Source organism: Tachypleus tridentatus, chromosome 11, assembly GCF_004210375.1.
Source record: "Tachypleus tridentatus isolate NWPU-2018 chromosome 11, ASM421037v1, whole genome shotgun sequence".
In the NCBI taxonomy this organism is placed as follows: domain Eukaryota; kingdom Metazoa; phylum Arthropoda; class Merostomata; order Xiphosura; family Limulidae; genus Tachypleus; species Tachypleus tridentatus.
The window spans coordinates 27595932-27622801 of record NC_134835.1 but is presented as its reverse complement, the minus strand read 5'-3'; the positions used below and the strand labels follow the sequence as shown (position 1 = coordinate 27622801).

Genomic DNA, 26870 nt, shown 5'->3' with positions numbered 1-26870 from the left:
ATAAATCTGTTTTAGCACATAATTTGAGGAAAAAAAAACCCTTAAAAACATTAATCATAAAAGATTAAGTGTGTCTTTGTTAGTGGCAGAATTTCTGTCAATGACCGAACCATCATTCTGGGATTTCAAAGAAAAAAAATCGCTTTATTTTAACATAAAGTTCGATATCTTGTAACGTTCTACATATATCTATAAGATTCAAAATGGTGTTGAATAAGACATGGACACTTACAATGCAGCTGCCATGTGTCACAAAAGTTGTCTAACATTGAGAAGAAGATATAAGATATTTTTGTAATTATGTCTTTGTGTGTGAAATGTATTTCACGATAACAGTGAAAAACTGACGTTCGGTGTGCGACTGAGTAAAATTTAATACGTAAAAAGGTTCTTTTTTTTTCTTAGCTGTTAAGCACGAAGTTACACAATGGGCTATCCGTGCTGTGCCCTCAACTGGTACTGAAATCCGTTTCTTAGCTCTGTAAGCCATCAGACTCATCGTTGTGTCACTGTGAAGGGTGCTTATGGGGACAAATGTAACAAACACAATTCATATCCTGTTTATTTCTTTCCTTAAGCAACGCTGTTACAATGAAGGTAACTTTAAGAACACGCGTCAAAAAGCTCTTTATGTTGCGTAAATAACCTTATTCTTATGTTGCTTTTACTTTTAATATAAGTGAAATAAGATGAAAATATATCGTTCCGCACATTCATTTCCATGTCTTTATTCGTTTGTTTTGAATTTCGCGCAAAGCTACTCGAGGGATAACTGCGCTAGCCGTCCCTAATTTAGCAGTGTAAGACTAGAAGGAAGGCAGCTAGTCATCAACACCCACCGCCAAATCTTGGCCTACTCTTTTACCAACGAATAGTGGGATTGACCGTCACATTATAACGCCCCCACGGCTGAAAGGGCGAGCATGTTTGGTGCGACCGGGATTCGAACCCGCGACCCTCGGATTACGAGTCGAACGCCTTAACACGCTTGGCCATGCCGGGCCTATAATTGTTGTTTTGCTTTAAGCACAAAGCAACACAATGGGCTATCCGTGCTGTGCCCACCACAGGTATCGAAACCCGGTTTTTAGCGTTATAAGTCCGCAGACATACCGCTGAGCCACTGGGGGGCATCTCTATTCAAATAATTAAAACATATTTTTATTTTCTTTGAAGTAAAGCGTTGTAAGTCCGGAGACATACCGTTGTGCCACAGGGAAAAGGGAAGTTCATTAAGATATAGAAATATTAAGTTATATCTATTGACAAAAATTAATTGAGCTGTCGATGCAGAAAAAAAACTAAAAACAGGTATATTCTTATTTCGACTTACTCCAGAAATATCTGTTGTGTGCATTTCTAAAACATACATTTAATAAAAAGAAATCAAGGAAAGTCTTTATTTTAAACGAGAGAAAGTAATTTGTGAACTCTTTCATGCTTCCCCATCCTCAATAAATTTGTTTGCACAGCATAAATTCTTAAGAGTTTTAAGCTCCATCAAAATTCTGAAACAGATGACTGGTGTTTGTTTACCTATCAGCAAGTCAAGAAAGTGATTTATTAACACGTAGAAAACCTGAATATATTTTCTATACAATATTCCGCCAATGTGTAATTCGTCTTTAACTTTATTCATCACTTACTTTTTCTTCCTACAGAATTCATTACGTAAATAAAATAAATATATTTCACTATGCCAACATTCGCATGGTCTCTTGTTTTCGGAGATTTAGCATTTACAGCAGTAGAACACAATGGGAACTGTCTGATAAAGTAAGCTTTAACAATTTGGTAGAGTTGGCTCAAGCAAGCTTAGGAAATGACCAATAAAACCAACTTGTAATTTTATCTAAGCTGTGTAGGAGTGTTTGTTTGTTTGTTGTTTTTTTTAATTTCGCGCAAAGCTACACGAGGGCTATCTGCGCTAGCCGTCCTTAATTTAGCAGTGTAAAACTAGAGGGAAGGCAGCTAGTCATCACCACCCACTGCCACCTATTGGGCTACTTTTCAGCGATGACGAGAAAACCCACTTGTAGAGAAAAATATACATGTAAAAACGGCTGGTATGGGTTGAGATTTTATTTTTCTTATGTAGAGGAGCGAACAACATTTCGACCTTCTTCGGTGATCGTCAGGTTCACAAAGAAAGTCGAAACGTTGTTCGCTCCTCTACATAAAAAAAAAATTCTCAATCCAAACCAGCCGTTTTTACATATATATTTTAGGTTACTCTTTTACCAATGAATAGTGGGATTAACCATCACATTATAACACCCCACGGTTGAAAACGCTAGCATGTTTGGTGTGACGGGGATTCGAATCCGCGACCCTCAGCTTACGAGGTCGAGTGCCTTAACCACTTGGCTATGCCAGGTCAAGAGTGTTTGGATTGTAACTTCAGAATATTAATCTATTGTTGTAACTAATGTTACAACTAAGTATCAATTACAATTATTTGATTTGTAGTATTCAATATCAACTCTTCCACCACCCCAGTGACTCAACAGTAAGTCTGTAGTCTTACGAGAATATAACTCGGGTATTGATACCCGCAATTGGTAGGGCGTAAATAGCCCATTATGTAGTTTTGCGATTTAGAGCATCGCAGGTTCCATTCCCCTCCCCACCAAATATGCTCGTCCTTTTAGCCGTGGGGGCGTATAAAATGAAAGTCAATTCCAATTTTCGTTGATAAAAGAGTAGCCCAAAGTTTGGCGGTGGGTGGTGATAATTATCTGCCTTCCCTCCAGTCTTACACTGCTAAATTAGTGACGGCTAGCTTAGACCATTCTCGTGTAGCTTTGGGCGAAATTCAAAACAAACAAACTAAACGTTTATCAACCATCAAACCGAAACGTTATCTTGTTAAACAATTCATGATGACAAGAAACCCCTTTTGAATTAAATACAAGTAGTGGAGACGGATTTTACGGGTATTGGAAAACTTTCGTTTAAAACATAATACAAGTGTTAACGTTTCGACCCTTTTCGCTCATTATCAGGTGATCTAAGGAAGTCGAAACGTTGTTAGTTGTCTTATGTTTTAAATTGAAGTTACCAAACAGTGTTTGTGCGTAAAGAGCAGTTTAATCTAACACAGCTGTTAGAAAATGTTTAAAAACAACTAACTATACGAATCTTCGACAAAAAATTAACTAAGGCAATAGTAAGTAGAATAGCATTATGCTGATTAAGTGGTGAGACATTTTACCTGATAATTCAATTAGATTAAAGGTCACGAAATGTGGTCACCAATCGCTCTCGACTTTCGGAAGGAGTCTGGAACGATGTTTTTTTCAAAGAGCAAAAACGTTTCATGATTTATCGAAGTACATCAAAGTTGAAAACCCTCCTTAAATACTCCCCACGACAAATTTACAGAGGTCCAACTGGAAGAAAACACATTGTCTGATAGACGACCTGTCATTGAGTGAGAGTCGTGCGAGAGAGAAAGATGTGACAAGTTATTTCTTCGTTTCCAGGATATTTGCTTCAGTACCCAGTCGGATGAAGTTGTGGACCTTTTTACACCACGTATTTTACGACAAGACTCAAAGCAGAAAGACGAAAAAAAATGGCGTCGTTTGTGATGCTTTTAGATGGAATGAAAATACTGATCAAGTCAACATTACGTCACTCACACGCATTATTACTAAATACATTTACAATTTTTGTTATATGTACGTATACACACTACTAATTATACGCTTCTGTAATTGCAAATCAACTGTATTATGTTAAACATTTCCCGTTCCTTTGCGGGTCCCAAGACTGTAACACATTGGAAAACACGTATTTCATTTTTTGTAAGGCGACACATTTCTGAGTTATTATATGTTGAATCCCATTTGTTGTAATATTTCTTGTGTGCTCAATTTGTGTCACGTTATAACTACTAATCAATTTTGATGCTCAATTTGTGTCACGTTATGACTACTAATCAATTTTGATTATTTCTATTATTAAATTAAACCTTCAGATGTAAAAGCTAATTGATATTGTCTCTATTGTATATTCTTCATATCTCAAGAAGCCCACTGTTATTTTTGACAGATTTATCACAATTTATAAAATGAACAGTAAAACGCTAATGGTAAGCAGTAGAAGACAAAAATACCTTTGAAGAACTGAGTGTTAATTGAAGACGGGTAATGAAGATATTAAATTTGTTCAAAATGTCTCCAGTTATGTTTGTTTGTTTTGAATTTCGCGCAAAGCTACATGAGAGCTATCTGCGCTAGCCGTTCCTAATTTAGCAGTGTAAGACTAGAGGGAAGGCAGCTAATCATCACCACCCACCGTCAACTCATGGACTACTCTTTTTACCAACGAATAGTGAGATTGACCGTCACATTATAACGCTCCCACGGCTGAAATGGCGAGCATGTTTGGTGTGACAGGGATTCGAACCTGCGACTCTCGTATTACGAGTCGAGTGTCTTAACCACCTGGCGAAGAAGGCGAAACAAATAACAAACTTTTTACTCACTGTATAGACTTAGATATAGAAGTATTCACTATATTAACTACTTAAAACAACAATGACTCTTTGTGTAAAATAGAAACAGTCTTGTTGCCACTACATTATTTATTCAGCAAATCATTATTACCAATAAAATATATCACTGGAGTTATCACACACTCGCAACAATCCCCACGGTTTAGAAGCTACGCACTCTCTAATGTGCCCTGAATAAGTTAACTTTTACTGAAATTCTAATATGTTTCTTTTTAAGGAGTAAGTGTCGCACAAACTAATTGATCAAACATGATGCGTTTTCACAGTCAACATTTTTCACTTAAATGCTTTGATCTTTTTTTATTGGCTAAGAATTATATGATAAACTAAATATTTAAACCTCATCTTCGATAAGACAAAATTAAATAAGAATTACCTATTCGGTATAAAACTATTTTGTTCTTTGGATTAGATAAAGGTTAAGCTAATTACTTTTATACAACTATTTATCAAAGTCAGGATTATTAAGGTCTATGACAAAAGACACGTTAACAAACTCTGGTTAACAATTCCAAAACAAAGTTGTGAATTCAGAAAACGTTACCTTCAAACAAGAGCATAAAACATACTATTTTAACCACCGTACTTTTGTTGGCCGTATAAAAAATGAACAAAAACATTACCGTACGGCTTAACCATCTATCTGCTCATTAAAATAACTGCCGTTTCTGGCTCAGACTACCATAGAAAAATAACTACAATTAAACAAGAATTAATCTGTTTGATAAATTATGGTATTTATCCCTTAGTGGCAGATTGGTAGAAATGGTTCTCGAGATAACACGGCACTAAAACCGAATGTCTTTTAACTGTATTTCTTCTGCTGCTATAACAAGTAATGGTTCTCGTAGGTAAATCTGAGATCCTCTGATTAAATGGATTTGCTTTTGTTTGGGTTATCTGTTATAATCTGATTTAAGAAGAATCGTTACGAATAGGGATTGTGAGTACTATGTGTGTAAGAGACTGCGTTGTAACGAACCTGTTTCAGGGTAACGAAACGTTGCGTCAGAGTTTTCCTTTAGAACCAAAATGTTGATTTAAAGTAATCTTCTTCCAAGCTGTTTATCGGTTCTTTTATATTTACGAACTATAAAAATTTTATTTATATTTTCTGATAATCTTATCTTACCTCCCAGAATGAATTTACCATTATCACTGTTTGTCTCTAAAATCACGATGTCATGTCTCAACAGGTTAAAATGATTCAACGTAAATACTGATATGAAATATCTCTCCACCTAAAACGTTTCTGTTGATATGATCCACGTCGTGTTTAGTCAGCCCAGCAAGGTTAACTGATTCCGTGTAAACATTAATGTCAAATATCCCAATAAGTGAACGATTCTATTGATATGATCCACGTCGTGTTTAGTCAGCCCAGCGAGGTTAACTGATTCCATGTAAACATTAATGTCAAATATCCCAATAAAGTGAACGATTGTGTTGATATGATCCACGTCGTGTTTAGTCAGCCCAGCAAGGTTAACTGATTCCGTGTAAACATTAATGTCAAATATCCCAATAAGTGAACGATTGTGTTGATATGATCCACGTCGTGTTTAGTCAGCCTAGCGAGGTTAATTGATTCGTGTAAACGTTGTCAGATATCTCTATACATCAATAATCTGTATTGATCTGATCAAACCAAATTAGGATTCGCCTGGTGGTTAGTTTCTTCGGAATATGAGTCCGAGAATTTATGGTTCGTAAGACTCTGACTACGAACACGCAGCTATCGAAACCAGATTTTTAGTATTATAAGCCCGCACCTTGCCGCTGAGCCACGGGGAAGAAAGGGAAAATTGAATGAATCAAATTTATATTTATCACTTACCTTATACATTGTTATATAGCCGAAAAGTCATGATTTGCTGACGCTAAAGAGTCATGCATACATCACAAAGCGTTGTCCTGGGAGTCGTGTTGCATAAATCAATATTGTTTTCTTAGTGTAAAGATATGTGAAGGGCTATCTGCACTCTCTTCACTGCAGTGACTCAGGAATCTAACCTCGGATCTCAGTGTTATAATTATCTGAACGTGCCCTCCAGCGACACAGCGGCATGTCTAGGGGCTTACAACGCTAGAAACCGAGTTTCGGTATTTGTGGTGGGCAGAGCACAGACGGCTCTTTGTGTGGCTTTTTGCATAAGTTCAACACAAACTATAAACTTACCGCTGACCTATCAAAAGAGAGAGGACAACAAATAGAAGAATTAACACTATTAGGGCGTCAACTAACGTGTATATGTTTACTTGTAACAGAGGACACTAAACACACTTAACTGTATAATAAGAATCACAATATAATGACTGAAATAATACACTGAAACATTTTTACTTCAAGAATATATTTTAACACAATGCTATCTCAACACCGATATTTGTTCTTTGTTAGAAGACAGTTCTAATTATTTAATTATTCTATTTAATTCATTCTTCTGATTATTCTGTTGCGCCAATTGATATTTCAATATGTTAGTACTATACGATACAGAAAATGTTTACCTATTAACAAAAGATGGCTATGAAAATATAAAGAAGCTTGTCTATAGTGGACCCACATACATACACTCCCTGAGTTAGTACATCCAAATACATACACTCCCTGAGTTAGTACATCCAAATACATACACTCCCATGAGTTAGTAGTAGACCCACATACATACACTCCCATGAGTTAGTAGACCCACATACATACACTCCCATGAGTTAGTAGACCCACATGCATACACTCCCATGAGTTAGTAGACCCACATACATACACTCCCATGAGTTAGTAGACCCACATGCATACACTCCCATGAGTTAGTAGACCCACATACATACACTCCCATGAGTTAGTAGACCCACATACATACACTCCCATGAGTTAGTAGACCCACATGCATACACTCTCTTGACTTTATAAATATATGTAGCATCATATAAATATATGTTATAAATAATATATATAATAAATATATGTTATATCTTTTAAAGTGTTGGTTTATTGTTTTATTTTTACGCTGTAAGACAAGGATAAGGAAACAGTATGTCATTAGTAAATGTAGTATCATATACATAATGTGTTATTTTTGATATTATGATTGTAGTTTTGTACTTGTCTGTGTTCTTTCGTTTCTCAGATACTAAAATTTTATCCGAAAAACAAAACAAAACAGTTTTATAGCAACCTCTAGCGCCACCAACCGTTATGCCAAGAACTAAGAGCAAATATTAAAATGAATGCAGTAAGAGAATGTTTGTTTCCATCAACCAGTAAAATACAGGCCACCTGCAGTGTTGACGTATCTTTTGTCTTAGGAAGCGTAGCCTTCTTCATCTGGTTGACCCTAAGATCATCCAAGATATATTGTTTAATCTAACGTCTGCATTTTATGACTAAGTAGCTGTCACGAGAAGAAAAAAAATGTCGCTCTTTGAGGTAACACGTCAATCTGTCTTCTCTTCTTTGGTTGAGAAGAAACATGAAGAACGAATTGGTATGGATCTTGGAACGAGTTACAGATATTCCAAAACTAAATTAAAAACTTAGTTCAATCATAGATTACTTGGGGAAAAAGTGTATTTACAATATTTATTAAATTATTTTTAATGACATCCGGAGCTTAAGCTAAACAAGCTGGATTATATTTGATTTATTGTGTTATTTAATAACGCAGGATATAAAATTTATCTATACGATATAATTAAATATACTCAGAAAACGTAACGGTATCCATTTTCTGTGAAACAGCGGATTTCGTGACGACTTTGGATTGTCTAAAATATATATTCAATTTTCAAACTTTTGCGCTGAGCTCCTATTTTTTAAGCAATTTACAACTCTTTCTAAATATATTATGTTGACAATGTGAGGTAAGTGGAGCGTTCAGAAATATGATATAGCACTTCACGTTGCATACTTTTTTATCATATAGCAATCAAAGAATCTTTTACAATAGATCGCCAGAAAGTTCTCGTTGATGCAAATTAAAATATTTTTTTTTTCTTTTCATTAATGCGATCGTTGCATTCAATGAAATCTACATTACCCCAAGGAAATCGAAGGCACATGGTGCTCAGATTTTACCAAATGAGAGGCTTGCTCACTGCGCCTGCTGGCAATAAGCGAGCAAGTGATTAGTTCTACACCAAATTGCTCAATAAATCGTTGTCTTCGCTAAAGCTATAGAAGACACACCAAGCGTTATGGCAAGAATTAATCCACAGTGTCTCTATGCTCTAACTTCACTTTTCACTGACGCTGATAAAACTTTTGCAATTTGTCTGTGGTTCCAAAGTTGCTTATTCTTCGAAAGTAATTAACTTGGCGAAAGATAATTCGATGCCCTCCATTATGCATGTTTGTGAAGTTTTAACAACTAATGACAACAAAACTTGGTTGTACTTGTAACACCTAGTACTGACACGTGTGTAATTTCTAATGGCAGAGTCTGGAAAGTGTTTCAGAAAACATGCAGAAAAATTCCTCAAATATAAATACTTTCCGTGATTGGATAATTTCATATTTAATGTACTATACTCTCGAAAGACTACAACATCGAATAACACTAAGAAAAACAATTACACCTTCATTCGGATTGTTAGAATATATGAATTTACGCAGGTATTAAAAACAACCTAATACGATAAAGTCCTTAAAAAATATAGAAAACAGAGAAAAGGTGAGACATCTCTTCTATAGCTACAAAAGGAACAAAATATATAAATATGAGCATGCATCAAGCTAGCTTAATTATCTCGCACAAAGCTGCGACAAACCTTCAAAACAAATTCCTGCAATGACGAATACAGTGAAATGGATTTTGATTGGTCAGTACAGTATAGTTGCACCAGACGTGAACAAAGTATCATCTTACGATTTATCCTAACCAGTTAGTAGTTTACCAATACTGTTTTGTATTTAGTGAAATTAATGTACATTTATAATTAACTAAACAAGAGCTGTGTTAGGTTTTTACTACAGTCTTTGAAATATTCTTGGAGTCTTGTAATATGTTGTTCAGGTGGTTTTAATTATCTATACGTTTTAGTCTAAAATAAGATGACTGATTCGACTTGAAACATTCTTTTTAAGGTCCGAAAACAAGCACAACGTTTTAGCTTTAATGAGCTCAGTAACGTAAATTATTTAAAGATTATGCAATGAACATAAAACCGTTCGAAACAAGGAGAGTAAACGTTATAAAGAGTTTCTTTGAAGCGTTCGTGTTATGCCAGAAGGACGTATCAGAGACATGTTACTCGAATACGGCCACACGTTTCACGACATGTCTTTGTTCTTCGGCTTCCAGTTATCGATATCAAAGTTACGAAAACCGGTGAATGAGTCTACTTAAATATTTACTCAAAATATGATGCATTAGAACTGTTTAAGATATTATAAAACAAGAAAGTAAAGATTCGAATAGATTAAAATGTTGATGTCTCTTCTAATTACAAAAAAATATGATAGACAATAAAGCTGTATAATATAAAACCGAATTTACTTTAATATACACTATATGTATAAAGACATGTGACAAGTAAGTTCGTAAACAAATGTCCAAACTTCAACTGTCCAGTTTCGATGGCATTTGCCTAAGTAAGAGGTAATCTTTACTGCCTGGTTAATTGCGCCATTTGAGTCGAAGGTGTGGTTCGGTTGTTTACTTGACCCGCCAAGACCATTATCTTGGTTCTGAACGTGATTGCTGTCAAGGAACAACAAACACATGCCAAAAAACAGAGTATTCACTCACGTCTTCTTTTAGAGATTTTTACTTTCTGGCTACCTGTATTTTGTTTCTGTTGTCCTTTTTTTTATATTTCTCTGTCCTATATACACGCCATGAAGATCACGAGCAAACAGTGGGTCATCGTCACATCAAGTGAGACGTAAGTAATTCTGAAAAATAGAATTAAAAACTTTCTCTTGTAGCTATCTTTTGTCACTTGCACCGCAGTATATGATATCTGCCATCGATAATGGTTCTGTGTAGCTCGCTAAACCTAACTCTGATCTTCAGTGTATCTGCTTTCAACCTAGATACGAGACATAATAGCTTTTCGAACGTCCAATTATCTGAAATCCAATCAACGAATATCCTGTGCAACATAAAAACGTTTCGTTTTGTGTGATTGTTTTAAGAGTTTTTCGGGCTTAAAACTTCCAATTACGATTGATCAAAGATAATACTTTGAGAAGAAACTGTACTTGTTATCCATGGTTTCAATCACTTTGCTATTTAATTTAAAACTTACTTTTGTAAAACGGGCAGACGCACTATTAGCCTGATTTTAATTTCTTAAACTGACGCGTCGTTTAACATACGAAAAACCTCCCCACGTTTTTCTTGTCCTATTGTCAGTTTTCATTGTTACGTCTAAAATCTGGACTTGCAAAGAAGCAGATGGTAATTAACAATGTAGATGAGATATCGTATCTAATTACTCCAAGAATTTTAAATTTAGAAGTGATCCAGATGCGAAAAAAACTAGTTTATTCTGGAGATAAAAGCCCACGTATGCAAGTTAGTTCAAATCGAAAGAGACTGGAGGGATAATATACATTATTCTGATATTAAGATCGATTATTCCCCCCAAAAAGGGGAAAAAAAGAAGATTTGATTGATTTTTATTTCACCACTAATATAGTTCTGCTACAAGTCATGATTTGGGGTAATTTCGTTGGGACATTATAACAATGCTATTTTAAGAACAACATTGTCCGCAAGAATTACCAACTATATACCAGTTGTATGCGTAACACTTACTGTATTTATATACAGCGTCTTTTAAAGGCAATGCTTTGTAGAATAGTTAGAAATAATTGAAAACCTTTCTCAATTCACTTCAGATTTGAAGATTTTTGTATGTACAGATTTGTACCAAAATCTGACCCTTGAAAAGTATTACAACTTAAATACGTTGCCGTATTTGATTACTACTGGAAGATTACTTTTGCTGGAAGAGAAATCCCTGTGATGTTTCAGTGTGTGTTTAAATTATAAGTTATGCATATGCAAAACAACAAATAATCTGCTAAAGTAAATTTTTACAGTTATTGATTGTGAAACGTATCGCTTGCGTACTTTTGAAAGTTGAATTAACATCTAAGCTTTTTATAAAATACCTTCAAATAATTAACTTTAAAATTAGATTTGAACACACATTTTATTTTTAAGTTCCAAGCCTTAAAATATAAACCCAACTCAAACTAGGGCAATTTATAACCTTGGATTTTTAACACGCGGCCCGGCATGGTCAGGTGGGTTAAGGTGTTCGACTTGTAATCCGAGGGTCGCAGGTTCGAATCCCAGTCGTCCCAAACATGCTCGTCCTTTCAGCCGTGAGGGCGTTATAATGTGATAATGTGACGATCAGTCCCACTATTCGTTGGTAAAAGAGTAGCCCAAGAGTTGGCGGTGGGTGGTGATGACTAGCTGCTTTCTCTCTAGTCTTGCACTGCTAAATTAGGGACAGCTAGCGCAGATAACCCTCATGTAGCTTTGCGAGAAATTCAGAACAAACAAACGATTATGAAACTTACCAAAGAACGTCTAAAAAAAGCAAATAAGTTGCGAATATATGCTAAAGTGAATTCGGAAACTTACGAAATCTGAAGACAATCGTTAAACAATAGAAGTAAAGACACATACACAACTATTGTATAAAATAATAATAACAGAACTTTAAATTAAATTTTCAGTAACTATTGACTAAAAATAACATTAACAGTCATACATTGATAATAATAGAACGTTAAGATGTTAACAAATAATAACAATAAAGGCTAATAAACAACAATGAAAGTAAACTACTGACAACAACGGAGTTTTGTTAACGTAAGTTTATGGTAGATACAAACTCTAATGTTACACACAGATATTATTAGTGGATCAACATTACGCAAATAACAACCAAAAATAATACAAATGTACTCGCACATTAAATAAAACAAACAAAATAAAGCCAAATATTTAAAACCTAATATAAATAATGGTTTACGCACAGACACTAACTACAGACAACTACTAACAATAGCGAGACTTCAGAGAAAATTTCGAATGACCAACAGCAATACAAATATGACAACTATGTAACAGAGCTACAAGAAATATGAAACTTCAAGATTAGTCTTAAGTACCTCAGAGCAATAAAGATTTATACGCAACTACTAAAAATCAAGTACTATAACAATAGAGAAGACAAACAAACAATAGCCTATTGTCGTAAACATAGTAATCAACAACAATAATAAACCGTGAGAAAAAACAGCAAATAAACACCCAATATTCTGTTAATTAAATAATTTCGTAATAATTTTAAAACACTACAGATATCCTTTATCATTACTTATGAAAACTTAACAACCATTGTTTGTATTGACTGATGCTAAGTTAAGTATATTAAGCACTTTTACTCAGGATGTATTCCAGAAATATTATTAGTTCTATTTAAAAATCGCTGACTGAATTCAAATCAAATAAATAGATTCAAACTACTAGAAAACTTATATGTTAAGGAAGTTATTTTTACAAAACTACATAAAAGTAACATAAATGCAGTACATCAGAAAAACTAGCATTTACATCAGGTATAATACACATGATGTTTAGGTTATCCCAAAGTTTAATACCAGTTTAACAAAGTGAACTATTAATCTTAGGTCCAGAACTGTGGTAAGAATTAGTAAAGTCTCTTTAGCTCTTTGTACAGAAGTGTAGTAATGTCCCTTTAGCTCTTGGTACAGAACTGTGGTAAGAGTTAGTAATGTCCCTTCAGCTCTTGGTACAGAACTGTGGTAAGAGTTAGTAATGTTACTTTAGCTCTTGGTACAGAACTGTGGTAAGAGTTAGTAATGTCACTTTAGCTCTTGGTACAGAACTGTGGTAAGAGTTAGTAATGTCACTTTAGCTCTTGGTACAGAACTGTGGTAAGAGTTAGTAATGTCACTTTAGCTCTTGGAACAAAACTGTGCTAAGATTTAGTGATGTCCCTTCAGCTCTTGGTACAGAACTGTGGTAAGAGTTAGTAATGTTACTTTAGCTCTTGGTACAGAACTGTGGTAAGAGTTAGTAATGTCACTTTAGCTCTTGGTACAAAACTGTGGTAAGAGTTAGTAAAGTCACTTTAGTTCTTGTTACAAAATTGTGGTAAGAGTTAGTAAAGTCTCTTTAGCTCTTGGTACAGAACTGTGGTAAGAGTTAGTAAAGTCACTTTAGCTCTTGGTACAGAACTGTGGTAAGAGTTAGTAAAGTCACTTTAGCTCTTGGTACAGAACTGAAAACTGTAGTAAGAGTTAGTAATGTCACTTTAGCTCTTGGTACAGAACTGTAGTAAGAGTTAGTAATGTCATTTTAGCTCTTGGTACAGAACTGTGGTAAGAGTTAGTAATGTCACTTTTTGTAAAAATTAACGAAAAATATCACACTCCTTTCTTTAATTTGATTGGTATGCTTTTCATCCAATAATTATTGTTCAAGCCTCATTTACATATTAAAAGCGATTTTTCATGTGCACGTTTTATTTGTTTGTTTGTAATAAAATACAAAGCTGCACAATGGGCTATCTGTCCTCTGCCCATCACGACGATCAAAACTCGGTTTCTAGCGTTGTAAGTCAGAAGAAATACCACTGTGCCACTAGGGGGCACACGTGCACAGCATGTATAACTATTTTATGGCTGCAAAACGCAATAGCAAAACAGGCATGGCTTAAGCCTTACAGAGATAAAAACAAATAAACCAGAACACAGTAATTAATAAAACTACAGAAACTAGATTATTGTCTGTTTGCTTGTAGTTAAGCGCAAAGTTACACAATGGGTTGGCTGCGATATGTCCATCGCAAGTATCAACACCCAGTTTTTAACGTCATAAACCTACAAACTTACAGCTGAGCCGTTAGGGTAAACTAGAAAAATCGAGCGACACTTAGTTGGCTTTGAATCATGGAATAGGCAGAGTAGAATTGGAAGGTATGGCCACGTTAATGACAATTATTTTGAAAATACGTATAAACATTGTTTAATACGTATACTGCAAAACTTTTTACTTTATGTTTCAGAACACTTTGTTCTGTCGTTATTATTTGCAAATGTACGTTGCCAAGTGACATTATAGACGTGATGAACGAGATGTACAATTACGATAAAAACTATTTATTTTTTGGATTAAAAGTTTATTTATTAAAGTTGATATCATGGTCTTACGTGAACTATAATTGATGGTGTAAAAACCACCATAATCTGATACCGTATTGGTTTGATTACTAAGTTTCAGATATGTTTGAATTTTACGAATAAGAAATGCGAAAATAATAATACAGTCACATGAATTTAGATACCTCTCGCTTTTATAATATTGTAACGTTTTAATCTTTTTAAAACTTAAGCAGAGTTCAGCTAAATAAACAATCTAATATAAAACATTTTAAAAGACTTAGATAAATTACTAATCGGTAATTGGTTTATTGTTAAAATTAAAAAAAAATTGACTAGATATGAAACTGAAAACTTGGTCACTTTAGACTAGAAAGTAATCAACATCTAGTTCAAAGCTCTGAAACAAGAAAAGTTTGGGAAAAAAACATAATCAAATCTGTGTACACTCTACTAGATGAACACGATGGAATGGGCCCCAGTTTTGTTTGTTTGTGTGTTTTCTGTATCACGTGCTCTAGTGATTTTGGTTGTCTTTACGTGCTCTAGTGATTTTGGTTGTCTTCACGTGCTCTAGTGATCTTGGGTGTGTCTTTACGTGCTCTAGTGATTTTGATCGTGTTTTTACGTGCTCTAGTGATTTTGGTTGTGTCTTTACGTGCTCTAGTGATTTTGGTTGTGTCTTTACGTGCTCTAGTGATTTTGGTTGTGTCTTCACGTGCTCTAGTGATTTTGGTTGTGTCTTCACGTGCTCTAGTGATTTTGGTTGTGTCTTTACATGCTCTAGTGATTTTGGTTGTGTCTTTACGTGCTCTAGTGATTTTGGTTGTGTCTTCACGTGCTCTAGTGATTTTGGTTGTGTCTTCACGTGCTCTAGTGATCTTGGGTGTGTCTTTACGTGCTCTAGTGATTTTGATCGTGTCTTTCACGTGCTCTAGTGATTTTGGTTGTGTCTTCACGTGCTCTAGTGATTTTGGTTGTGTCTTCACGTGCTCTAGTGATTTTGGTTGTGTCTTCACGTGCTCTAGTGATCTTGGGTGTGTCTTCACGTGCTCTAGTGATTTTGGTTGTGTCATCACGTGCTCTAGTGATTTTGGTTGTGTCTTCACGTGCTCTAGTGATTTTGGTTGTGTCTTCACGTGCTCTAGTGATCTTGGGTGTGTCTTCACGTGCTCTAGTGATTTTGGTTGTTTCTTCTGTGTGAAATGGTACAACAACGTTATTGCATTTTGCTATCACCTCTCTCTCTGTGTGAAATATGTTGACGTTTATTGAAGGGCGTAGTTTAAAAAATATAATATATTCTACCTGTAATATTTCACTTTTAGCGCATAATGTATTCACTTTTTAGTGTAAAATTACAGTGAAGCTTCGATAGGAACAAACCTACGTCTTAACAAAACAAATCAGTTTAAGACGTAAACGTTTTCATAACAAAACTGCAGAAACTTCACGTGATGACGAAGTTAAGAAGATGAAAGGTGGTTTTATATGTGAAAAACAATACGTGTTTACACGTTCGTTCGATGTGGATTTAATTTTCGAGTTTTTTGTTTCTGATACATGCTATAATTAGTCAGTAAAGCGAAATGTAATAAGTTCTGTTTTAACAAAACATACGAATCTGTAGGCTATTATTAGAATATATGTCAATTGTTATGTATACACACACACACACCAGAAAGATTTAAAATTTAATAGCTATTAAAAAGAATAAAAGTTTCTGAGAAAGCAGGTAACACTGACAAAAACGTGACTATAGAGGGCGACACCAACTGATACATGGTATTTCGGTTACACTATTTAATTGGGTTTAAAATAATCGCATAAGATGTTTTAAAGTGTCAGAAGGTTAATCGAACATTTTTTTGCTAATCTTATAATATATATATAACCATAACAAAAATACTGGTGACATATATTTGTACGTAATTGTAACAGTGGTTTATATCTAAATATACTTACGTCGCACTAAAAATTTAGGAAGAATGTTTTTGCCTGTAGATGGCAGGACCAATCACGCCTGATTATTATTTTTTTCTTTTTTTTTTGAGAGGAGAAGATAATAAAAAATGGAATGTATACAAATAAAATAACTCGATAAGAGTAATAGTTGCATTGTGGAGACATACACTTTTAAATTTATGTGGAGTATCCAAATTTTTTAATGTACAAAATAATGTAGTAAAACTATGCTAAATAAATGAATTATCGGACATACTCACCGCCAAGTTGTTCTTCATAAGAAGCCTCAAAGGCAGACACCAAGAAAGGTACAGCATACGGCAGAAACAGTCTTTCATAAACCACTGCAGTTTTTGCACTTATGAAGACCGAAACTTTTCTTTACTACTTTGTGCAATAAGAGCTTGACTTCTAAACCCAGTAAAAGAGCATGGAATATTTTATTCTCTTTTTTTTTGCTGGGTGACAGGGAAGGCGAGTACGTATAAAAATTTCTTTCATCTTGTTAGGGTGTAATTTATTAGTTTTTATTTCCCAGTCCTATACATCTATTGCATAAAATAAAAAAACAGCAACAAAGAAATTGTACTTTCTGTATTCAAACTCACACAAGGGAGGCGTGGTTTCTTGAATATTTAAATAATAAAGCAAGTGTAATAGATTACGAGGACTTTTTATTGGCTAAAAGAAACTCCTGGAGCTCTACATTTAGAATTAGTTAGGGGAGTGTTGAAAGTTGTTTGGATCTGCGTACCAAAAGTATCTTTCCAACAAATCATATTCCCCCAACAAGACAAAGATTTAGCGCTAAAGTTCCGCCTCCGTTTATTTCTTTGGTAAACGCCCTTCACCAGAATCGCCAATCGAACGATAAAGGCGGAGTGATAGTTGGTAGCAGGCCTTGCATAGGAATTAGAAAGCGATCGATCTAGCCAGCTAGCCCCCCCATGTTTACTTAGCGGCCATGATGGTGTGTGGGAAAGCCAATGTTATTCAGAGGGGTAGTGTTGAAACACAACACAAAGGAAGGGTGTGTTATATTATTACAAATTACTCAGAAAATTACGTATCTTAAACTGCAAAAATAAAATACGGTTGAAATTTAAGGAAATAAAACGTGAAATTTCGTTAATTTAAAACTGTACATTATATTTTGGACATCATTTTATAATTGATATTAACAGTAAATCACAAACCTTATTCCACAGTTATCATAACAGTTTAATTATTTTATTAAATAATTTCATTGACATACGAGCTTCTGCGCATTCACTTTAAAGTATTCAAAACTACATATTTGTGACATTCTAATAATTTATACCATAGTACTAATAAGTTTGGAATTTCGCGCAATGCTACTCGAAGGCTATCTTTGTTAGTCGTTTTCAATTTAGCGATAACAGATCAGTAAGAAGTCAGCTAGTTAACAGCGCCCTCCGCCATCCCTTAAGGCTCCTTTTATACCATCGAATAATCATAAGGATTGACTCAATAAGCGAATATGTTTTGGGGATGGAGATTCGAACCCGTAGCGTAGATTGAAAATCGAACGCTCTAGCGACTAATCTATGACAGGCCCAATGTGAACCTCTCCCGTACATATTACTCATCGTTTCTATATTTACCAAGAGAGGGGGCGACAACTTACACAGTTTTTGAAAAACGTCATAATGACATCATACCCATAATCCTTAAAGAGAAGCGACTCACGAGAAATTATCAATGGCCGACGTGCGTATCATAAAATATGAACCACTAAAACAGAGCATTTTGGCACGTGGTTGGAATCTCTCTGTAGCGTGAAGTCTGATCTTTGTAATTACATGCACGGAATATAACCCAACTATTCACGTTATAGCAAAGAAAACAGAGAGAGAGAAAAAGAGGTAATTTCCACAGATCACCACGTGCACGCTCGATGACTGATTGCTGTGCTATATAGCAGTCCTTTGTTGTGGTAAATAAAGGCTAAAACTCATAACTCGCTGTTGATGTTTTGTTTTTTTAACAAAGTATTCCTACCTCATTTATCTCTTACCCTCTTGAATATTCTAGAAGTGGTTTATTACATTACTGAATTTTTATACCATTAAGAACAATATTTTTTTTTTACTTGAACAAACTTGTTAGGTTTGTTATTGAATGTTAAAAAAATTAAAATATCCGAGTTCAATTTGGGTGTTAGCATTTTTAGATACCAAACTTAATCACATGTTAAAACGATTCTTGAAACATCTGTTAATTGAATTGAAGTGACTCACACGCTAATTCTGTTAGACACACATTCTGACAAACATTACTTCTGTTAGACACACATTCTGACAGACATTACTTCTGTTAGACACACATTCTGACAGACATTACTTCTGTTAGACACACATTCTGACAAACATTACTTCTGTTAGACACACATTCTGACAGACATTACTTCTGTTAGACACACATTCTGACAGACATTACTTCTGTTAGACACACATTCTGACAGACATTACTTCTGTTAGACACACATTCTGACAAACATTACTTCTGTTAGACACACATTCTGACAGACATTACTTCCGTTAGACACACATTCTGACAGACATTACTTCATATATCTATATTTAAATATATTAAAAACATGAAGAGCAAAACAACCATAATATGTTGTACTTGTACAACCGTATTTCGAACTAGTATAAACCTAACGTCTAACATATTTGATAAAAGAACAAAACATATAAAATTAAGTTATTATTTACATTTTTGTATCAATTAAATATTAAATTTAGGATGTTTAAGTATTATTTCTTCTAACTGGAACCAACTGGTAATAAACCAATTAGAAGTCTGTTAACGTTCCGCTAAAACAATAAAAATGGCAAAAGCTGTTGCACACACTAAGTAATAAACATATTATTTCTTCTCTGCTTTTACAAACATAACTACAGCCAAATAGCAAATATATACACATAACTTAGGGTTATTTTATATCCATATATACTTTATTAGTTCAAAAGCCTCTTCTATTTTATCCAGAATTTCGTTTTATTCTAATCAAAGGTATTCTTCAGTTCAAGAGTTTGATTACAGTAATAGTAATATGCTACAACTGCCCATCAGTGGCACAGCAGTGTATGTCTGTAGGCTTACTACGCTAGAGGCTGAGTTTCGATACCTGTGGTGGGTAGAGCACAGATAGCCAGCCCATCGAGTTGTTTTGTGCTTAGCTACAAAGGAAAAAAAACACCATGGCTTGTTTTATAATCTTGTGTTTGAGAGGTAATGTTTATTAAATTATCGTGATAATAGATGTATGAAAAGTGAAAACTGTCCAATGAAATCGTTTTTGTTTGCACGAAGTCAATTTTGAGTTCACGAATAGACGTACAAAATTTAACCAAACTCTTTACTCAGTACGGTCATATTAAGTACATAAAAAAGTAGCAAAAAACAACAAGGGAACTGCATAAAGTAGTAATATATTACAAATAACACCACGGGGGAGTATATTGAATAATAATAGATGACAAATAATACCAAGGGAGAGTGCATAGAATAGTAATTAGATCACAAATGATATACCAGAGCGAGTTTGCTTTAAACTTCAATCTGAGATGACATTGATTTGTAAAACACTTAAAATAGGCTTAGTTTTGCTATGTGTCTTACTACACTAACTTCAAACTATAGATTTGTTTACGTTCTACAGGATTGTTTAGTGTGTGAATTGCGTTAACCTTTGCATACCTGTACAATTACATTTTCACTGCATAAATATATTTTTCAATTTCTTAAAGGCTAGAGTGGTTTTGATTGTCGAAAGCTAGCGAAGTATTATGAGCTACTAGGCCTAAAATGTAGTCGCGTACCCCTTTAAAAATGAACTCGTAATTAATAGAAATGATATGAAAGAAAGTTAACTTGATAGAATCAGTCGTATTATAAATTAAATATATATATATATATTCCTGATTTTACTTAATAAGGTCTAACAGATTTTTGACATAACAAGTTAGATCTACATAAAGAATTGGTGTTATGACCAGCTAAATATTCACCTTATTTTATATATTAATTTACCAAATAATGGTTAACTGAACATTGATAAATATTTACAACACCTTGGTAAGCCTGACTTAGTCCATTATAATTTATAACAGCTTTCATCGTTATTTCGTAACTTGACACCAAATATTAATATTACTAGAGCTTTAGATAAATTCAAACATGGCATGAATTCAGTTATTGTTTACAGCTAATTTTATCACTAATTACTATAGTATAATTAACAAATGAAAACACACAATGTCAGTTCATGCAACAATAACTGTATGTCTATTTTTATAACTGAGTAATACAGGCTTGCCCATAACCTAAATAGAATTATTTCTAGTAAGATAATCCAAAATTTTAACACACACATGTATGTCCCTCGCTGGGTGGGCTTACAACGCTAAAATTTGAGACTTAATTCTCCGAGGTGGACATAACTTAGACAGACGATTGGTTAATTGTTTACTGAAACAAGCAAACTTAATTTAAAGGAAAGGATCAAAAAAGGGGGTCGTTATCCGATTAATCCAAATATATCCAATATGTATTTTAATCAACATCTGAGAGATAGAAATAAAAATATTTGTGGATACGAAACTTAGTGTAAAAACACGCATAATAAATAATTTTAATAACATATATCAGGTACATAAACTAAAATAGCTATAAATATTTTTGTTATAGATATTTGAGTGCAAAAACCTATGCATAAACTTAAGAAATAAAGTAAAGCAACACACATGGTGTGTAAATTTATTAAAATTATGGAGGCCCTAATTAAAACTATCTTTTATAGACAGAAAAACTTGTGGGAGAGAAATACTAGGATATTTTATGTGTCAACAAAACTAAGTGGTTTTTCTGCAAGTTGGATATAAAGTTTAGTGTAATTTTTGAAGGGTGCCCCACAGAAACTTGACAAAAATTACACGCACTATATAAACTTAGTACATTTAAGAAAGGAAACTAATAGGTTTGGTGTGGAAAGTTGTTTATAATAAAAGTTAATAAATGTGACAGAAAGTAAGAGGTAATAAGGAATTTGTGTGTGTGGATATAAATGTTGGTGTAAAAAGCGAGTATGTTATATTCACACTTAGTAAATATAAGAAGGTAATAATAATATTTTATGTGTGTGTGTGGGTATATGTGGATGTAAAGTCTAGTGTGCTGACCAAAATGTGTTTTGGAGAAACTTAACGACAGCCACATGTTGTAAGTGAACTTAACACAGGTGAAGAGACAATAGTGATTATTATGCATCCGTTGAGTGGATTATAAAATTGGTGAAAATATTTGGAACATTTTAGAAACGAAAGTAAGACGACAACGTTTTTTTGTTGTTATAGAAAGTTTAGCATAAGAAAACTTGACTAAAATAGGGGAAAATAAAACGCTTAAGGATAAACGTATTTATAACAACTTATGTTGAGGATGATATTCAGAGAAATTAGGTGTAAGTAAATTTTCCTTCACTGGCAGTTTTATTTCGCTTTAAGATGCTCTGAATGTATACACTTAAGAAAATATAACCTAAAAACTAAATTGGTTTTATGACTAAAAAGTCTAGCAAGATAACGTCTATTTAATATAAATTTAAGAAACGTATTTGATAAGTAAAATGTCTGGTGTATTTAACACTACAGGCCTAACCAAATTATAAATAAATATAATAGTTTAATTTACTTTTGTTTCTAAAACGCTTATTGAAATATTGTGTGTCAAGTTATGATCTAGTAAAACTACAATGGCAAAACTGATATAATTTTATGGATTCGAAACACGTTCCAATAATAAACTCTCAAACTTCATAAAATTATTGTTTTATATATTTTTAAACAGTGTGTGTAATTTTTTGTAGCAAAGCCACATCAGGCTCTTTGCTGAGTCCACTGATGGGAAGCTAACCCTGATTTTAGCGTTGTAAATCTGTAGACTTACGGCTGTACCAGCCAGAGACTTTTTAAAGAGAAAATGCAATATAAGATATAACACGAAACGTAATAGTGAACTTAAAATGTAGATTTTCAACTATTATTTTTTCAAAATCAATAATTATTGATACAATATTTAGAACATTATCCTTTTACGGTAAAATAACCTTCATGTATTACCAGAAAAAATTATAAAAATATCTACTAATAACTGAATTCTCTTAGCGAGCATGACCGTGTAACTGAATTATGTTAGGACGGGGCTTTTAACGGTTTTATGTTAAACAGCAGTAGTCTTAACTTTCACAACTACATGTGAACATAATAGAGACAATTTATCGAAATATCACATAAAACTTCTCGTGACGCACAAAAATAGATTGTTTTAGTTTCAACTTACCAAGTAAAGTTAGAATTATTTAAATTAATGCTACACAAATTGTCCAAATAATAAGTGTTAAACCTAAGCAACAATCTAATTCTATCTGGAAGTATCTAGATTCACAGTTACACACACACACACACACACACACACACATATATATATAGGCCTAAAATTAATAAGTTAAAGTTGAAGTTCCTGTAAACAGAGCAGCAGCTGTGTTTATGCTGTAAACAAATTATTCACTCTGAAATTGTAGTTCGAAAAACAAACAAAATTACTCATTGGCGCTGCTGACAGAGAACGTATCAAAATCGTATGTTTATCAGCTTCAATTAAATGTTTTTTGGTGATGTTTCAAGGAAAATATTTTTATCAGTCTTGCTTAGACAAATATATTCTTAACCATAGTAAACATTTACATGAAATTGTGAGTTTTGTTATATTTCAAACATTTTTTTTCTCGATTAATTTAGAGAGAGAAATGTGATCGTTTAGTTGATGGTATATATGAAAATGCGGTACTTTTAAAAACAACATCCATGATTGCTGCAAAATCACATATTTTCACGTAGCTTGGAAGAGATAATTACCAATTTTTGCCTTAAATATTTCAATATTTTATCGAAAACCAAAATGCACAGATACTAGTGAGAATTTCGATAATAATTGTTGTGTGTATAACTATATAAGCTACTTCACTTAACTTTCGTAAATTTCATTGGTAAAGCTAAGTCGAACGGTAGAACTTAAGCCTAACGGAGTTAAATTATTTCCTAAAGTGATCATAGAATGTGTCATGAACAATAATTATATTACCTGCTCACGATAATTTGTCACGTATGATCCAGTATAGAATATGGGGGACGTAAAGTATTTCAGTATTGGAGCTTAACTGTCGTTTCTCACCAATGTATCAATGCAGATAATTTTTTTGTAACTTCTACCAACTCTTTATAACAAACACATGCACAACTGTGTATTTTCGACGAGTCTTGTGAAAAGGCTTAAGAGATACAAAATATACAAGCAGTTAAAGAAAATATGGATGCATATCAAACGTACATGCATGCATACACAATACATAATACCTCTCCTACAATCTAAACCCCTTTAAAAATTATTATACTTTATGTCACAAACTTAACAATAATAGCTTTTACTATCAAATAAAAAACAACAAAACACCTTACAATGAGTTTCAAATGGACTTCTACGTGTTTAAAATTGTAAGGAAAATATGTATTATATACTAAACATGACATATTTTTTAATATTTTTTCAAATGACAATAAAGTAGAATAATTTCATTTTCTCTTATTTGAGGATGTTTATGAATAAATGTTACTTTCAACATCAAGCAGTTTCTGATTCTGGAAGTAAAATGTGGGAACATATTGTTAGTTTACTAAAGTATACAAGTAGCACAGGTTAGTTTATATTTTGTCAGTTTTGATTTTTTTTTTGTTTCAGCACATATTTTTATGTTTTGAACGTGTATGGTTAGTTTTCTTTTCTGTTTTTTTAAATCAGAAATTTTAAAGTATGGTATTGTTACATATACAACTTCAATGAAACTATGATCACAGTAGGTTTAATGTCATTGATTTTAAACGTTTGTAAAAAATAAACAAACGTTTCTATTTGAATGATAGTCTAGTTGTGCACATTGGTGTTTCAAAGTTTTATTACCGTTGCAGGTGTTTAATGAAACTATCCTGCTCCTATTTTCACAATTTGAATTTCTAAGAATTGTCGCTTATGTAAGTGTGTGTTAATGGTTTTTACTGAGTCATAAAACCTCTGTGTTTTGTTGGAAAGAGATAAATCAGGTCCATTATATTTTACCCTTTCCTGTCAACTACGTTTAATTACAGCTGCCACAAAACTTTCTCTCTTGTCGTCACAGTGTGAGAAAATGCACACCAGGAAACAACAGCTAATGGGCGTTCACTCTTACATTCCACCCACCACACCTACACGTATCGTACAGAGAAACTGGGTGGTATCATGGTCGATCAAAAACGAGTATAGGAAATCAATCTATTGATCGGTACCTACCAAACTGACTTCTCATCCAGGGGTAGAGGGGGCTTGGGAGAGCCCCGGATGACGGAGGCTGGCTTGTAGGGGAAAGAGCGTTGGGAGGGTTATTCGCTGGTGGTGAGTACATATGTTGCTGAGGGGGAGCAGAGTGTAGAGGACTCTGGCAGGGCTGCTGGTGCATGTTGGTAGAACACTCGGATGATACGGGTCTGGGCACGCCGTTCGGGTCATGGTGAAGCTGTTGTTGCATCTTACAGCTTGGATACTGAGTCATGTTATGGTGTCCAGTGTCATTAGGTGACCCTCTACAGTTCTGTCCATCTTGCTGAGGGATATAAGCATTTGGGTGCGTTAACGGTCCGTGTGGGTGAGGTGGTTGATGAGCCGGTTGAGGTGGATGGGGAAGAACCGGTGGTCCAGGTGGTTGTTGACCACAGTGGTTCCCATAGTAGGTTCCAGGAGGACTGGGAGAATTTGGAGATGAGGTGATCGGTCGAATTTCCAAACGGTCGTAAGGAGGGAAGCGTGGATAAGTACCTGCTCCTTGGGTAGGGGACGAACCGTATTGTGCATGAGCCAAGTACTGACGTGGGGTCTGTTCACACGACTCACCGTTAGGCTGGGTGTGTACTGGCTGGCTGTTGTAGTGGTCGCCAGTTCGTAAGTCAGTGAGATAAGAGTTTGTAAAATATGAGTTCATGCTCTGATGATTTGTGGCGAGTTAGATGCAGAATCACACTAAACGAGAAAGTCCTGTATTTTGAGATGTCTGCGCAAGCGTGATGAGTTTGAATCTGGTGTTTCTCGTACAGGACAACCAATGGGAGTTTTCCGGCTATCCACTCCTGAAAAAAAAAAGACCAGGAATGTGACATAAATTAAAAATACGTTGAATTAAGTATATATAGTCGAAATTAAGACAACATGTGTAAAGCATGACATATGATATCAGAGTCGTTTGTCAAAATAATCTTTTTTTTTAAATAACGAATAACAGATGAGGACATGACTGACCAGTAGGGAGTGACCAAAGGTTGCCACGAGATGGTTGTAAAACAGTGAATATTTTTAACACTTAGTTTATAGCAATTTGTTTACCTGGCCATTACAGAAAGAATACTAATTAGGTGGATTCCATGTTTAATATTATTGTTACCTCACGTTTATTTCTTAAAGCCTATAGCATACTACTAGGCCTTCCGAAATGTATTTGTTCCTAAGTTTGATCACGAGAAATATTTGATACTTACCTGCGAAGAACGTAATAAAATATTGCCCGGGGGTGTTGGAAAAGACATAAATTTATTTCAGTAGGATATCGTGGAGTTCCTTCGCCACTGGCCCGGGTATTGCCGCTTCTCACGCAAAGCAATGTAAACTTGCGTGCTACGTTAAGCAGAAGGAACATTGCAAATATACTCTAAAAAGTAGAACTTAATTCAATCCTCAAACCTATTACCAACCTGAGAAAAGTAGATAAGGTTAAGAAATTTAGAGCGCAATAAGTCTTTTTCAAAACTTATTCGTGCCTTCAGAGACCGTACGCTGTAATAATTCCCAGCTAAGTTTGTGTTTGGTAACCTTTATGTAAGTAGCACATTAATCAACGAATGAGTTTTATAATACCAAAACTAAATTCAAATGATAAAGACTAATCATATCACAAAATCTCTTTCATCTGTCATGTTGGTGTCGAATATAAGTTGCTAATCATCGTTGCACGCAGCTAATTAACATTGTGTTTGTGTTTAAAATAATCAATATCGTGTTGTATGCCTTATTAACTGGGTCGTAATTTTGAACTACGACAATATCGATACAGCAGATCCATCT

At 34.2% G+C, this 26870-nt stretch overlaps 1 protein-coding gene across 7 annotated transcripts in view; it reads right to left on the bottom strand.

The window, feature by feature from the left end:
* Nucleotides 1-26870, bottom strand: part of LOC143231822 (uncharacterized) — a 201048-nt gene that overhangs the window by 120422 nt on the left and 53756 nt on the right. For all 7 annotated transcript variants that reach the window (XM_076466485.1, XM_076466481.1, XM_076466486.1 and 4 more), the window contains exon 2: nucleotides 25053-25882. In XM_076466485.1, coding sequence (XP_076322600.1) covers nucleotides 25053-25737 — 685 coding nt within the window. In that variant the 5' untranslated portion in view covers nucleotides 25738-25882. The remainder of the gene's footprint in view (nucleotides 1-25052; nucleotides 25883-26870) is intronic.